Consider the following 15,581-nt stretch of genomic DNA (forward strand, 5'->3'; position numbering starts at 1 on the left):
GATAGATAGATAGATAGATAGATAGATAGATAGATAGATAGATAGATAGGACAGATAGACATACAGATAGATAATCATGGCCTGGGGTTCAATCTCTAATTCCAGCGAAGAGAGAAGACAGAGTAAGGAGGAAAACTCTCTAATCCAGAAACAGCCATATGCCCAGTGACTGGACCCTCTTCTCTCTATAGTCACACAGAACACAACTCTCCCCTCGCTTCCACACAAAGATCTAACCCTACCTGTCTCACAGATATACCCTAAGTGGTGGCCAGGGAGTCAGATACAGTTACAGTACAAAGTTAATAGTAACAAAAGAGTGTGCCCACCATTCCCTTATCCTTGAATGCCTCTCCAACCAAATCAAGCTTGGGGAGGCTATGAAGAATAAGCTAGCCTAACTTATGGACAGTGCAAGCTGTACTTAAGCTTTTGAAAGATGAGTGAGCTTGCAAAGTTGGCAAGCTCCTGCCTTCTTTCCCAGTGCTTCCCCATTGACTCTCTCTGAGCATCACTCTTACCTAGTCCCTGCTATCTGGTGATGCTCTAAGATGTCTCCCCACCCCACCCAACCTTGGCCCTGTTCAGAAAGGAGAGTTTTATAGGAATTTCCCTTAAGTAGTTCTATAAACTACACACCTTCTGGACAACAAACAGGGATATATGCTGAGCGTTCTGAGAGTCACGCAAGTGGAAATTCACGCATGTTCTACCAGTTCCTGAACCACATGTTGGACCCATTTTTTCACAGTTCTCTTCTCAGGCCATTATCCCAAACAGGAAAAAGTTTGTTCCCTTGAATAATCATTTCCACTGCCTAAAGAGCCAGGCTAAGCATTGCCAAAAGTCACCTCTTTGCAAGAACCGTCTGTCATAGACACACAAGAAGCCTCTCTTGGGGTTGCTGTAGATAATCCCATGGCTTTGCTGGCTGGGGCTCTCTCCAGGGTAGAGAGGCAAGCCAGCTGCAGTTCCCACATTCAACCACCAAGGACCCTATACGCTGCATCAAGTAGAAAGGGGGCAAAGGTTTGGAGATAAGAAACCTTTCCACATGCCCAGATCCTTTTGGGTGGATATCAGAACAGCAACTAGGACCAAGCAGTCTACCATTCATATTGCTCATCTGGACCCCCACCTGAAAAGCAACACACAGAAGGGTAAAGGTCACGCATCCTACCCCATGCCACCAACCAGCCACCAATGCCATGTACCAGTGCAAGCTGAGAGATGCCTTTCACTTTGATTTAATGAAACATTCTCACATGAGAAAACAACAGAAAAGAAGGTGTTAGGAGCCATCATAACAACTGGGAAGGAGCGTTCTTCCGAGACTTAAAAGGCGTTCTTCACCTTTGTCAAGCATTAGGTGGAATGGTGGCCTCACTTCCTCCAACACTACCTTCCACCGTGAACAGCAATTTGGGCTAGTGTTCTCACTACCTGAAACAGGGTTCTCCTTCGCTCCCCTCACTTTTAAAGCTCACAGGATGTGACAGGACTCTGGGACAGTCTCCCACACCAGTTCTATTCACTGGCTTCAAGAAGGGTTCAACTCCCTCCTGCTGAACATCAATACTCTTCCCCAGGCTTCCGGGAATTCAGCACCCTCCTTTGCGGCTCAGCATCCCTGAAACCAGCAGAGTATCTTTTACTACAGGCGACTGAGATTTCTAAATTCAGCCACCCAGGTCTACATATAGGCAATCTTAGCAAGCACCTCCAATAGAAAGATAAATAAATAAATGACACCGATTAAGTATAATTATTAGGATTAAATTGAGCCATTACTCTAGCGCAATGCCTTTCTGACAATATAAGCCCCCCTCCCAGGTTTTCCCCTTCAATTGGGACTGAGAGCAGTCATTAAAGGTTTGCATCCCTCTGCCTTTATTATGTGTTTGAGAGCTGTCTTATTAAATTGAAATCAAATGCACATCTAGGGGAAAGTTCACTTTAATACCAACTCCCAGCAAAACACTCAGAGACATGCACAATGATGGAGGCTGACGTGTTGCCAAGCAACAGAGGAGATGAGGCAGACACAGAGCTAAAGGGAAGGGTCTCCTGAAAGAATTAGTTAAGCTCAAGGGTTCAGATCTTACCAGATCTGGCCCGAATTTTTGTGGTATCTCCTGTCCCAGAGAAGACATTAAAGAAGGAGGTGGTGTAATTAAAAGTTCAACACAATCACAGAGGATTTAAATATACACAAACACACATGCATTCCCCTCTCCCCGGGGAATGTTGCGAACATGCGGCCAATTAATACAAGCAATTTCCATCTATGAACGCTGAGGAGGGTGTGGGGTTGCGTGTATGTGTGTTAATTTGCTGCTGCCTCGGTGGCCTCAAGCCTCTTGATTCACTTTCCTCTTTCCCCTCCCCTCCTTTCCCACCTCCTTCTCTTAGGACAAGACCAGTGCTCTGAGCCTGAGCAATGTGGCAGGCGTGTTCTACATCCTGATTGGAGGGCTGGGACTGGCCATGCTGGTTGCCTTAATCGAGTTCTGCTACAAATCCCGTAGCGAGTCGAAGCGGATGAAGGTGGCATCGTCTTCCCGGATCTTTTCCCTACCCTGTTCTCGCTGGCACAGCTGGGTTCCCTAAGAGGTTTTTTGCTCCAAAGAAGTAGAAAGGGACCAGTTAGGATCATTCAGGAAGTAGAGAGGCATGAGAAAGAAACTGCAAGGGACATTGGGATCTAAAAGAAAGGGAAGGGATGGCCATGTCTGGCAAATACTGTGCCCAAAACAGCAAATGAGTCTTTCTGAAGGCAGGTCCGTGAGGTTCAGGGTTCAGCCAGCACAGTGAGAGGCTGATTTTTCTGAAGTTACATCCAATGGAGCAGCTGCCCAGATGAGGGAAGGCATGCCTACCCAGTTCCCTGTGCCTATCTTGCTGTGCTTGGTGAACTGGGTCCGTGTTTAGCTTCTGTATTATGGAGTGACCCTGGCAGAGAGCATCATTCACAGAGAAAGGTAACCAGATTAAGTTCAATAATCCCAAACCACACTGAACACAGCAGAAGGCAGCAGAAGCAGAGAAGAATTAGAGAGGGTTGAGGAGCTGCCAGGACAAACATGAAAACCTGTTGGGCAGGAGGGCAAGCAGACTCATCTTAAGGAGACCCAAAGAATACAACTGCAGCAATGGCTGGAATCAACAGAAAGGAGATATGCATACAATGCACAAAGCCCACTTTTCTAACAGGAGCACATGGACCACCCCAGTGAATAGGGAGCTCACCATCACTAGTGCTGTGTGAGAAAGGGCAAGTGTTCCTTAGCAAAGATGTAGATGAGAGCATCGCAGGGAAGCTGGGGTGTCAGCATCCCAGCCCCTGGATTGCATCATTAGCCCTAGTGAGACTTGTATGGAAGTCAGTCATATGAAAAGTGGCATAAGGAAGCAGAGAACTTAGGTCCCCTCTGTGACCTTCATATCTTCGAATCTCAACAGGAAATAGATATGGGAAAGTGCCCAGGGCTAAGGAAATGGCTCATATGGTAAAGTGCCTGCCACAAAGACATGAGGACTTAAGTTTAGAGTCTCTGTGCCCACTTAAAAAGGGGGAAGAAAGCGGGGGCCCCTGAATTTCATTGGCCAACCAGTCTACCCACTTCTATGAGCTATAGGTTCAGTGAGAGACTCTGTATGAAAAAGTAAGGTGAAGAACAGTTGAGGAAGACCCCCAATGTCAACCTCTGACCTAAATGCGCTCGAGCACACACACACACACACAAACACACACCACACACATACATTCACATACATATACCACACACACACACATGCACACATACAAACAATACACATACACACACATAAAGAAAGAAAAGACTGTGATTCAGACAGTAAAGACTATAGGAACATAGAAAAAGGTAGATTGGAGAAGGCTTATGGGAAACAGCAGAAATTAAGAACGTTGTGTAGTTATTGTGGACTTCACACCAATGAGTGTCTTGGCCTGGGCTCTCTCTTTGGCTTGACTAGATGAGTAAGATTTTTTCCCTGGGGTTTGCTGTCCTATAATGTGTCCTAAAGGTTCACTTGTCAATATTCAATTTCTTCTGAGCAGGAACATAAGCAGTACTGCATCCCTGGCATAGGTTCTGCCCAGCCTCTCCCTCACCTTGGCCTGTGTACATCCTGTGTACACCCTGGGTCAGTCCTGGGAAGGACATCTTTAGTCAGTCCCTTGCTTGGAAACTCAATGTTCAGTTCTGTATGAAATGGGTGAGGGGAGGAAAAGAAAAGGACTTTGCATCCATCCTAGTATTGAGACCTTCTGTCCTGGCACTCAGCATTCCCACGTCATGGTTCCAGCTGCCTCTCTGCTGGCAATCTGCTTCCCTCCTCCCACCATGTTCCAGCCCCTGTGTGTTCTGTGCAAGCTGATCCCTCACCCCTTCTTCTATCTCATGAGGTCCATTTTAAAAGCCGTTCTTCCACAATACGGTAAGAGGAATAATTAAAGTCTGGAAGTATGGTAAAATTGTCTAGAGGACCTCAGAACACCTTGTTCTCCTCTTGACCAGCTCTCCCACCTTCACATTCTGTTGGGTGGGGGCGGGGGGGGGGAACAAAATCAGATCACAGCACAGTGATTGACTTTATACTTAAATCCTCCCATGAACTTGGCGGGATATGGCCAGCACCCCTAAGCCAGCCCGAAGCAGAGCTTGCTTTGCCAATTCCATCCAGAACATAAATTTACAGATTGTCCTTCCTTACCATCCAAAGAGAGGAAAGGGCTGTTCAATCAGCAAAGTGGGTCCCAAGCCAGAAGCTAAGCCAGCTATGCTCTTTGGAACCCTCTACTCCTTTGCCAAGGACCGGAGACCCAGAGCTAGTGCTGGTCAGCTCTCAAAAGCTCCTCTCATGGCATCCCAGGACAGTATGTCCTGTGGATATCAAGGAGTGGAGAGCCTGGCAAGAATCCATTCATTCTGTTTCTTAACTCTCTCACCTTAGACAAGTTTAATTACTCTCTGGTCCTTTGATTTTTTAGTATTTTTAAAATGATGACAGTGGTCATATATACTTCATAAATTTGTAGTGAGGATTTGAAATAATAGATTAAAGGATTGGCAGGAGACCCTCATCACAGTATGCTCTCAATAAATAATAACAGCAGCGAGTGCTAGCATTCATGAAATTGGCCTTATTAGCAGACAGCTACAGCTTCCTTCAAGCTTTCTTTTATTAATATTTCCTTATTAACATGTAATTTTATTAATCACATTACTAGAATGTTTTAAGTCATGCAGACCACAAGTCCTTAAAGAACAGGCTATGGCTATAGGGCACGTATTTTTCGTCAAGTTAATATAGAATTGTCCACAGAAGAGAAAGTCTACTGGAACAAGAGAGGAAGCATGCAGAGAGTGGCATATGGTTAAGCAATGCAAACTGCCCAATCTAGAGCCCTGTTCCCAAGGTGGTCTTGATCCCATCTATGTTTTCTTATCAACTATGGTGTGGTTTTGTTTTCCACCCAGCAGAAAACTACCTGAACATATAACATCACCTCTAGGTTTATAGTGATTTCTACTAAACCAGGTATCTGAACAGAGACTGGGATTATCTTTTAACTGAGACAGTGTTGAGCGGCCCCATGGAAGGTACATTGCTGTCTTAGATGATAAGGTTTCTTTGAAGAGGCCATTGCATCATGGTACGATGACTGAGAGACATTCGCACAACTCCCTTTACAGTGTTGTTATTAAAGTTCTCAGAAGCCACCAAGGACCCCCCAGAAGCACTAACCTAAGACTGTCCAGCACAGTCCCCAGTAATCAGTTCCATCCACCATCATGACTTCTGCACAAAACAACAGCACTCCTAATAGAATTTTCCATCTTTCCACTTCAACGGAGATACTTTCTTTACTAATCTAGCTGGCCCTTCATTTCTGAAACTCCATCAATTCCTCCCTTATCTAGAAGAGATAAGTGGAATGCACTCCAGCCACTCCTCAGGCTTCGTAATGAGCTGCTTGGCTTCTCCCAAAAGCAATTATCTCTGTTTAGAAGCACAGCCTATGGCTCTACTCGGGGATGCAGACAGAGGTAACATGGGCCTTTGGAAAGACCTTCCATCCTATGTCTTTCCCTGACCACAGTGTTTACCCCTTGTTAAAGCCAGAAACCACTAAACCAGCTCAGGCTTAGCCCCCATGTCTCAGCCATTCAAAGAGACCTTTCTCTAGTTACCATGTGAGGGAAGAGGAAGAAGAGTAAAACTAAGCACAAAAAGAGGGACAGAGGTGAAGGCAAGAAGAGAGGACAAAAGGGGAAGAGAAGGCTGGGAACTTTCATATCAAGGTGTTAGCTCCTCATTTTCATTAGCCAGGTAATATATTCTTGAAGATCTGCAAGATAATAAGAAGTGAGGCTAGAAGAAGTAAAGGAGCTTGCTCCCACAGGCCACATAAGCCAGGAGCTAGAAGGACTGGGATTAGACAGTAAACAAAGTCTCCACAAAGCCCAGGCTCTTAGTGTTAACAAAAATGCTTCTAAACTGCCTGATTTCTCTTTTTTCAGTGATTGATAATTTTTTGAGCACTTGCTTTAAGTCCCTCAAGTGCCAGTCATTGTGCTGGTCACAAAGATAAACAAAATGCATCTCCACACTCAGTCTGTGTCATTGAAGCAAGCACAGAATCTCAACTGAGTCTCCTTGACACTCTTCACCCTTTGATGTGTTGGAAACAGAACATACGTGTCACTGGGGAAGCGGGACAATGCTCAGCAGAGGAAATGCAACTAGGAACAACCCAGACACAGTGGTATTTAGCTAGGTTGAAGCAAAGAACGTACTAGCCAAAACTAGAGAGTTGTCAGCAAAGGATGCCCAGAGTCAGAGACTCAAACACTAGAACTCTTGCCTAGAAGTATCCAGAAACCAGTAAGGCTTGGACATAGAAATACTGGATTAGCAGTGTAGGAGCTGAAGACTCAAACAAAGACTTCAGGTAGCCCACAGCATCTTAATATAACTTAAGCTGTCATGAAGCAAAACATCACCTAGGGCACATTTTTAATTGAGTAGAGCTCTAGAGCATCTGCACTTCACCTCTTCCAGGGAAAACAGAATAGCATCTTTGTACTTGTTGATATTAACTAAAATAAAGATCTTTATTGTTTTTGACCTTGCTCCAAGGGGAAATTAATCCCCAGCTCCCCCTCAACTCTCGGGAGAGCAGCTGACCTTTCAAACTTGAATGTGAAAAAGTCAACATGTGGTATGCTGAAGCCACATCAGATTAGAGTCTGTACACTTGCCTAGACTTAATGAGCAGCAAATGGCTTAACACTGAGGAAGCATCCTCTATGGTTGGTGCTCAGCCACTTCTTTGCGCACACAATGAATGGGGTCATTAGTGAAACCTGAGCTTTCATTGGGATATTCTCTGATATACAGAGGCTGGGCAGAGCTCTCCTAGCAAACCAAATGACCGGGAAACAGAACATGGTCACCATTGCAGAACTGGGTATCAGAAGAATATACTAGGGGACTTTGCAACTAGACTTCTCACTCATTCTTCTTCCCCTGATCCTGTTTCAGAACATCTCTAAGGATGTGTTTAAGAATGACTGGTATAGTTGGGAGGAAACAACAGAGAGCCACCTCTTAAAGGCAAGGGCAGGCATTATATTAGTGATTGTCAGTTAGCTTTGGGAGGGTACAAGAACCATATTTAATAGGTCATCTACTCTGTCACTGCCTCAGATAACTGTTGTCTTAAATAAGTCAATCATGTGTACATGTCAGACTCTCTTTAAAATGATTGGGAACAGTAGATAAGTTCAACTTTGCTTCCAGTTTAGAATCACCCCAGAAGCTTTGAAAGCTAGATGCCCAGTCTATTCACTCAGTGTTAGTGGAGTAGAACTCAGACATCAATGGTTTTTTCCCTAAACCCTGGGATTCCAAAGAACAGTGCATTTTGAAAACTAGCAGTCTACTGCCTATTTAACTTGCTTTCCATCCCAGCATTCTGGATCTTGTTCTCTCTTCTCCAAGATCCCATAAGTGTATCAGGAAGGAAGCTGGTAAGAGGCCAGTGCCCACCTGTGGTAGGGTGTGCTCTGAGCAGCCCTCAGCTTCCTGAGAAAATAGCTCTGGTATTTTAATGTTGAAAGGTCTCAGTTACGTGACAAATTTGTCTCAGCTTTTGGTAGCCTCTGGTATTAACTGTACCATTAACCTTGTCTTTAAGATAAATTCATGATGTTTTGCCAACTTTAGTGAGATATTACAGAAATGTTTGAGACTTTTGGGGACTATAGGCCAAGGTAATCTGTGTGAGCTTCAATTGTTGTTGTTGTTGCTGTTGCTGTTGCTGTTGTTGCTGTTGTTGAAGTAAAAGGAACATGGGCTATGGAGGTATCTCAGTTGATAAAGTGTCTAATGCACAGCATAGGGAGCTAATTCCATCCCCAGCACACCTGAGAGAAAGCTGGGTGTGGTGGTACATCCTTTTAATCTCAGTCCTGAGGAAACAGAGATACGTAGATCCCTAGGGCTTAGAGATCACCCAGCCTAGGTGCATCAGTGAACTCCATGTTCTGGTGAGAAACCTTGTCTCAAAAGCAAGGTGACAGGAGACTGACCTGTGGCCTCTATGCTCACCCTCATGGCTGCTCACACACACACACACACACACACACACACACACACACATTTTTTTCAAGGAACATAGTAGGCCAAAGTCTTGAAGGCTAGACATTCCAAGCTACACTCTAGAAAGTCCTATATTTTTCCACTGACACAATTAAAATATTATTCTCTTTTCAACCTTTTTTGGGGCTGGAATCAGTAATCATTAATTCTTCCTGTTCTAAGCTCAGCCTTCCCCTGAGTAGCACTGTGGTTCTATTTATTTGGCCTTTGACTCAAAAGAATGCAATCCAAATCACACTTCCTCTTTGGTGGAGGAATGCCAGGGAAGGATGTAAATAAATTAAGTTCCAGGTTTGAGGAAGAGACAGAACCAGCGTGGGCAGAACATCATATGGGGGGAAATCTGTCTGAATCATGGATTTTATTTTTTTGAATATCTTGTATTTATTCTTTGATAATTTTATACATGCATACAATGTGTCTTGATCATAGCCACCTCCAGCTCCCCGCTCCCTCTCCTCTGGATACCAACCAACACGTCTCCTGCCCACATTCAGGTTCTCTCTGCTTTTTTGATGTTTTTGTTGTTATTTTGGGAACCCACCAAATTAGTGCTGCTTGGTGGAATGCTGCCTGATCTTGTTGGTTTGATGTGGTTCAGGTTCCTGTTCAGGTAACCACAGCTGCAATGGGTTCACTTGTGCAATGGCCAAGTCCAGAAGACAACAAGCATCTCACAGCATCCTCCCATCCTCCAGCTCTGACATTCCTTCCCCTCCCTCTTCTGTGATGTACATTGCTCCTTTAGGAAGACACATTGATATAGACACCCCCATTGACAGATGAGCATTCCCAGTCACTGAGTCTCAGCACTTTGATCAATTATGAGTGTCTAATTTAACTAACTACTGCAAAGAGATCATCTGGGTGAGGTTAAACACAGCACTAATCAACGGGTATAAATACAATCATTGAAAAGGTAATTTTATGACATGTCCATTTAGCAAAACAACAGTAGGTTTCTCCCATAGGATCTAGAGTCATAGCCTTCTGCACAGATTTACAGTATTAGGCAGGGGTTAAACCTTGTGCAGCTGGCAGGCAGGGCACAGACCAAATCAGGAAGTGGTTGATTATCATCATAACCATCATGCCACTACTGCACCAGGAGATATGTCTTGCCTGGCAAGCCAGTATTGTAGCATTCAGAGTTTACCACTGATGACATTCCCCCAGTAGTCTAATGTGGCACTTTCTGGCACTATGAATGCTAGCCAGCAGGAACTTAGTATGTCACTTCTAGCTTGATGTCCTGCAACCAAAGTGTATTGTATCTTCAGAAATAACACTCAAAAGCCTTATTGTTGGTAGTCCTTTCGAGTCTCTCTCTGCCCAAGAACTCATAGGGAGGTGCTGCCTGACACTGAGATTTTTCATATAAAGACGCTTGTCTTATAGGGGAAGGCTTTTTCAACTCATGAAGGGTATCCATGTTCAAACACTTTTAAAGTTATTTTTAAGTTATTTGGGTTTTCTTAAGCTTTTCTTTTTAATTATTAATTATTTTTAGTGTATTTTTTAGGTATTTTTAATTGTGTGTAAGTGTTGTAGTGGTATGTGCATGTGAGTGCTGGTACTCATGGAGGCCACAGATATTAGATGCCTTGAGCTGGAGTTACAAGCAGTTGTAAGCCATCAGACATGAATGCTGGGAATCAAACTTAGGTTCTCTAAAATTGAAACATGGACTCATCTGCCTCCCCAGTCTCTAACTATATTTTATAATTAGCCTCTAAAATAATGGATTTCCATACAACTTTAGTTTTGGTCAACCCACCTCCTCTGCCCCTGTCCCCCAGATGAATCATGGATTTGGGGGGGGGGGAGAAGACTCTTTTTTAAGAATGTTCAGTAAGAATGGGAAGCAAGAAAAAAAATCCATCAGACTGTCATAATAGTCTAGCTACAGGAGACAGAGTGATTTCTCTGGGCCAAAACAACAAAGCCAGGGTGTTTGGAAAGGGTGTTTTTAATAAATTCAAGAATATCTTACACTATCTGTGTAGTGGCCAGTGAGGATAGCTATGGATTTCAAAGGCATGGTCTGGGGCTCCCCCAGGATATGAGCTTTCTTTAAAGTGACAAACCTTATGTATAAGAGGATGTGTAGAGTGCACACGCACACACACACTGAGAGGAGCCAGCCTTTGCTGTCAGCTGAGGTGATGCAGAACTTCAGGGGGGAAACTAAGCAGAATTCATGCTGACAAATGGGGGAGGTCGGTCTTAGCAAAGGAAGTCTCTCAACCCACAGATAACCCTTCTCATTATGTTGATTCCTACCAAGAAACTAAACCTCATGCCCAAAATTCTGAGAACTCAGAAGTAGAGAGGGAGGGCTAAGGGTGGCGTCTTCATACCACAGAGTTCCTCCCATGGAATTTTTGCAGAGAACAATGTTTTTCTTGACTAAAAGACAGAATCCAGGACCTGGATTCTTGAATATTTCTTGAATATTCCACCTAACACCTCAGTTGCTGAGGTGAACTGTGAGTCCATCTCAGATCTAGAATTTCAACACCCTAGAACAGCATTGAACTGATGTATGAGTCTAGACCAGCATGTTGTACATGCTGGCAGGAAGCAGGTAGCGCGCAGACGGAATGCTTTTGGACATGTGGCCTCACTCTCTTCATTCAGCACGACCCTTTCTGGTTACATTTTGTGAATTATCTTATTCAAATGACTCCTAAGTACCCTTAACATGTGGGGCTAGAAGTGGGGGTTTGAGTTTTTTTTAGAAGAATATCATTTGGACCCAACAATAGCACACTATCAGTTTCCCTTAATATTTCAAAGTCCTCTCTGTGAAGTACTGCCATTTGGTAGATAGAGGTGGCAGAGGAGGAGGAAGAGGAAGATGGAGGGGAGAATGAGGAATAGTAAGGGGGAAGGAGGATGAATGTAGCTGCCTGGGGCAGACACATATGTCATAGACATAGAGGTTTAAACATTCTAAAAATACCAAAGACAGGACTGTGATCACAGAATTTAGTTTAGGTAACAGTAAGTAGATTTCCTAAGCTCCACTCCAGTAGCACCAAGGAAATGCCCTACCAGCAGTAACCACTGAATGAGATAACACAGGGCTTGGTTCCTAACACATTAAAGCCTAGGCCCCCACCAAGGATAAAGAAAGGTGGTGTGTGCAATGTGATTGAAAAGAACTATGTGTCAAAGAAAGCAAAGATGCATCCCCCAACTCCATTGTCTGTGTAATGCACGCTGACCATCAGCACAGACAACCTACAGGTATAGACTGATACATCAGATGGGTGCTACTAACCCTCTGGTTTTTAGAGTATTGAACTCTAGATCAGAAAGGGACTTATTATGCAAGAAATAAATAAGAATTACTGAGAACTGCCCACACTGCCGTTTCTTGAGCTCAGGAGTTGGGAGGACGGTTGGGCAAAAGTTTCAGTCCCTGCTTGACTCATTCCCCTTTGGCAATCATTACCAAGGACCTGGGGAAGAACCCCCTGTCCTCCTGAAAAGGGTTTCTGTTTGATTCCACAGCAATCCATCAATGAAGCCATACGGACATCGACCCTCCCCAGGAACAGCGGGGCAGGAGCCAGTGGAGGAGGCGGCAGTGGAGAGAATGGCAGAGTGGTCAGCCAGGACTTCCCCAAGTCCATGCAATCCATTCCCTGCATGAGCCACAGTTCAGGGATGCCCTTGGGAGCCACAGGATTGTAACTGGAGCAGACAGGAAACCCTTGGGGAGCAGGCTCAGGCTTCCCCAGCCCCATCCCAAGCCCTTCAGTGCCAAAAACAAAGAAATGAAACACCGCCTCCAACCACCACGACCATATGGAGGGCAATTCAGCCAATGTCCCTGAAGAATTAAAAAAAAAAAAAATTCCACTAGACCACCATCCCTTTTGTTTTGGGATTTTTTTTCAACCTTTTCCATTTGCTGAGTGAAGATGGTCACTAACTCTATGCTGCAATAACGGGAGAGATCCTGTCCAAGGAAGTCTAACGTCTATGAAAATGGAGTCACTGGGATAGCAATGAAGAAATCAAACTGTTTAATTTTAATTCAGTTGTTAATGTGTCTTAGTGTGTGCATTATTTTCTTACTATTAACCCATGGTTTGCAGGCTCTGTTCAACCCTTTTCCTTCTTCTTATCCCCAGCCCTCACCCCCACCCCTTCCCATCACTTTTCAGTTTCAGATTGAAGACTCACGATTGGTTCCACCTTACAAGCAAGGAAAGGAATACTTGACCTTCAAACTCATTCAGTGTTGGAGCTCTCTATGAGACCTTCTATCCTTTGGCCCATGCCTTGGATGGAGACAGACACTACTGGAGAAGGGGCTGCCTTCCCCAGAAAGAATACTACCTAAATGCTGGTTCATCAGAGAGTAACTGTGAAGAGCATCTCAGATAAGAGTTTTTAAAAGGGGGGATGTGTAGAGTACAGTAGAGAAGGACTTGTTAGGTTCATTGTTCCCGGGAAGAAGCTTCCTGTAATACTCAGGAGCATCCCACAGGCCGTAGAGTACCAATATGGTAGACCTCTTTCAAAGTCAATCTCAGCCCTGGAAATTATGTTCTACTATGCTCAGGCCCAAAGGCAATGTGGGGGTCAAAGGGCAACTGGCCTTCTGACCCAGTAGAGCCTTGCAAAGAGCTGGCAGTCAGGGGGGTGTCATACATGATTCTTGCCTTTTCCTTTGCTTGATGTCTATACTGGATCCCCATGGTGGAGTAGGACTCTCTGTGGAGCCTCTGGCATAAGGGGAAATGTTGCCCAAGCTAAGTGCAAAAGGAAGGTGATAGGGAATTATGGAAGTCCATCCAAGCCCCTGCCACAGAACCTTCTGTGCTGTTTCCTGTCCTAGGTTTGAGAGACCAAATATGAACTTGTGAGTTGTGTCAATGCAGAGAACCAGGGGTTTTGTGTTAATAGAGTATTGTTTTAGCATGTGATCAGACCTTAAGAAAGAAAGAAAGATAACAAAGCCTGAATTCTTTTTTGAGAGATAGAGATGAGGTACATTGCTAAGTACATCAGGGGACCTTAAGATGCCTGAGCCCATCTTCTAACTCTAACACAGGGATACTAACCTTTTTCCCTGGCTCAGACAGACTGAGGGCATTGCATTACAATGGCCAGAAAATACACCCATGAGTGCAATGACCAAGGTGAAGGACAGCCAGACAGGAAAGGTGACAAGAACCACCCTGAGTAATGCTAGGCTGCCTGAACCTTCGGGTGGGAGTGGAAGTCCCTGGCACACAGCTTTGTGGAGACCTCCACTCTCACTCTTGGTGCAACTGACTTCCACCTCTTATGCAGCCACTCCCAGGTGCATGCTTCAGTGAGTGCCACATGCCACTAGCTTTTACCAATAACCATATTCTGGCTTATTCTCCTACCCTCTGCTTCCATCCAATCTTCCCCACTAGGGGTTATCATTGGCAATGGGCTGAAGATTTTGGAGCCTATCCATGGTTCAGGGCAGTAGAACTGGCTTCCTCTATGGATGCTTCCAGCGGACAACCACCATCTCTGTGTCTCTCTCATTCTCTCTTCATCTGCCATAGCAAAGAAACATCTCAGAATCGACCCTTCTCCCATTGATCCGTGTCCCCCATGTCACCATGGGCATGGCATGTGAAGCAATGTCCTGCAGATGGATTACCACCTTTAATTTCTGCCAGCTAACATCCTCCCAGCCTCCTGCCTACTACTGTAGACTCTGGTGTGACCCACCACTGGGGAGTTCACACCTAGAAAGAGATGGAACTAAACTCTACCATCAGCTGCTTCAAAAACCTTTCATCTATGGCCTGGGAAGATGTTCTCCAGTCCCTGAGCCTATTGGTTGGATAGAGAGAGACTGTGGTGGAAATGAGGGTCTTGCTGGGAGGGGTCCATGACTCCGGGGAAGACGCTTCTCACCGAGGGATGTGTGGAAAGAAAACAGAAGTGAGAAAGAAGTTACCTTGTATTATGTATTTTTACTACACTTTTCTTAAAAATGGAGCAGTGGGAAAACTCTGAAAGAGATTGACATTTTTCTCAACAGGAATCCATACTTAACAGTTCTGGCTTTCATTAAATTTTGCTCTTTGGTACCTGGGCCTTTTATTTAACATATATATTTATTTTAACTCTCTTGGAAGATGTGTGAGGGGAAAAAACTCTCGTTTGATCAGACACTAAATATTTGGGGTAGGGATTCCTGTCTTATTTTCAAATAGCCAGGGTTTTTCTTCATTTTTTTGGTATTTGCATAAAGTGAACAATATCACAAGAATTAAATCACTGTGGACCCATTACCTACCTTTCCTTATTGTCCGTTCCATGTTGTGCCATTTCTGAAGCTAGGGTTCCAAGCACTGATGTTTTCTTACCTTCTAAGACTAGCAAGTTTTTAACTCCACCCCTCTCCCCTATGCTGGACCTGGGACGTGGGACCTGGGACTTGAGTCCTTGTGCATGCTAATCAAGCACATGGCTACTGTGCCCAACTCATGGATTCCTCAGAACCATTTCAGAACATTGTGAATGATTCATTGAGATAGGATTTCATATTTCACATTTATTTATTCATGCACATGCATGTGCATGTGTAGGAATATGTGTGGAGATCAAAGGGCAATTTGTAGGAGTTGGTTCTCTCCTTCTACCACATAATCCCTGGGGATTGAACTCAGGTCATCGGGATGCATCATCTCTCCAACCTCAGGAAATTCCAAAACAACAAAAGACAAAGAGTGGTGTTAGGCATTTGCCACACACAGTGCCAGAGAGCTAGGTTTGACTTGCAAGCTTCACAGTTCCTCTAGAGAACTGGATGGCTCATGGGAATAGCTCTCAGACACCCCCAAGTAGGAATGCAGGTCTATTGTGATGTGTACAAAGTCAGA

General features: G+C 44.5%; 1 protein-coding gene across 2 annotated transcripts in view; it reads left to right on the top strand.

Moving 5' to 3' along the window:
- Gria1 (glutamate ionotropic receptor AMPA type subunit 1) overlaps positions 1-14,990 on the top strand; it is a 321,785-nt gene extending 306,795 nt beyond the window's left edge. For both annotated transcript variants that reach the window (XM_021178392.2, XM_021178393.2), the window contains exons 15-16: positions 2,413-2,547; positions 12,190-14,990. In XM_021178392.2, coding sequence (XP_021034051.1) covers positions 2,413-2,547; positions 12,190-12,393 — 339 coding nt within the window. In that variant the 3' untranslated portion in view covers positions 12,394-14,990. The remainder of the gene's footprint in view (positions 1-2,412; positions 2,548-12,189) is intronic.
- Positions 14,991-15,581: the final 591 nt, after the last annotated feature.

This window comes from Mus caroli, chromosome 11 (genome assembly GCF_900094665.2).
Source record: "Mus caroli chromosome 11, CAROLI_EIJ_v1.1, whole genome shotgun sequence".
Lineage (NCBI taxonomy): Eukaryota > Metazoa > Chordata > Mammalia > Rodentia > Muridae > Mus > Mus caroli.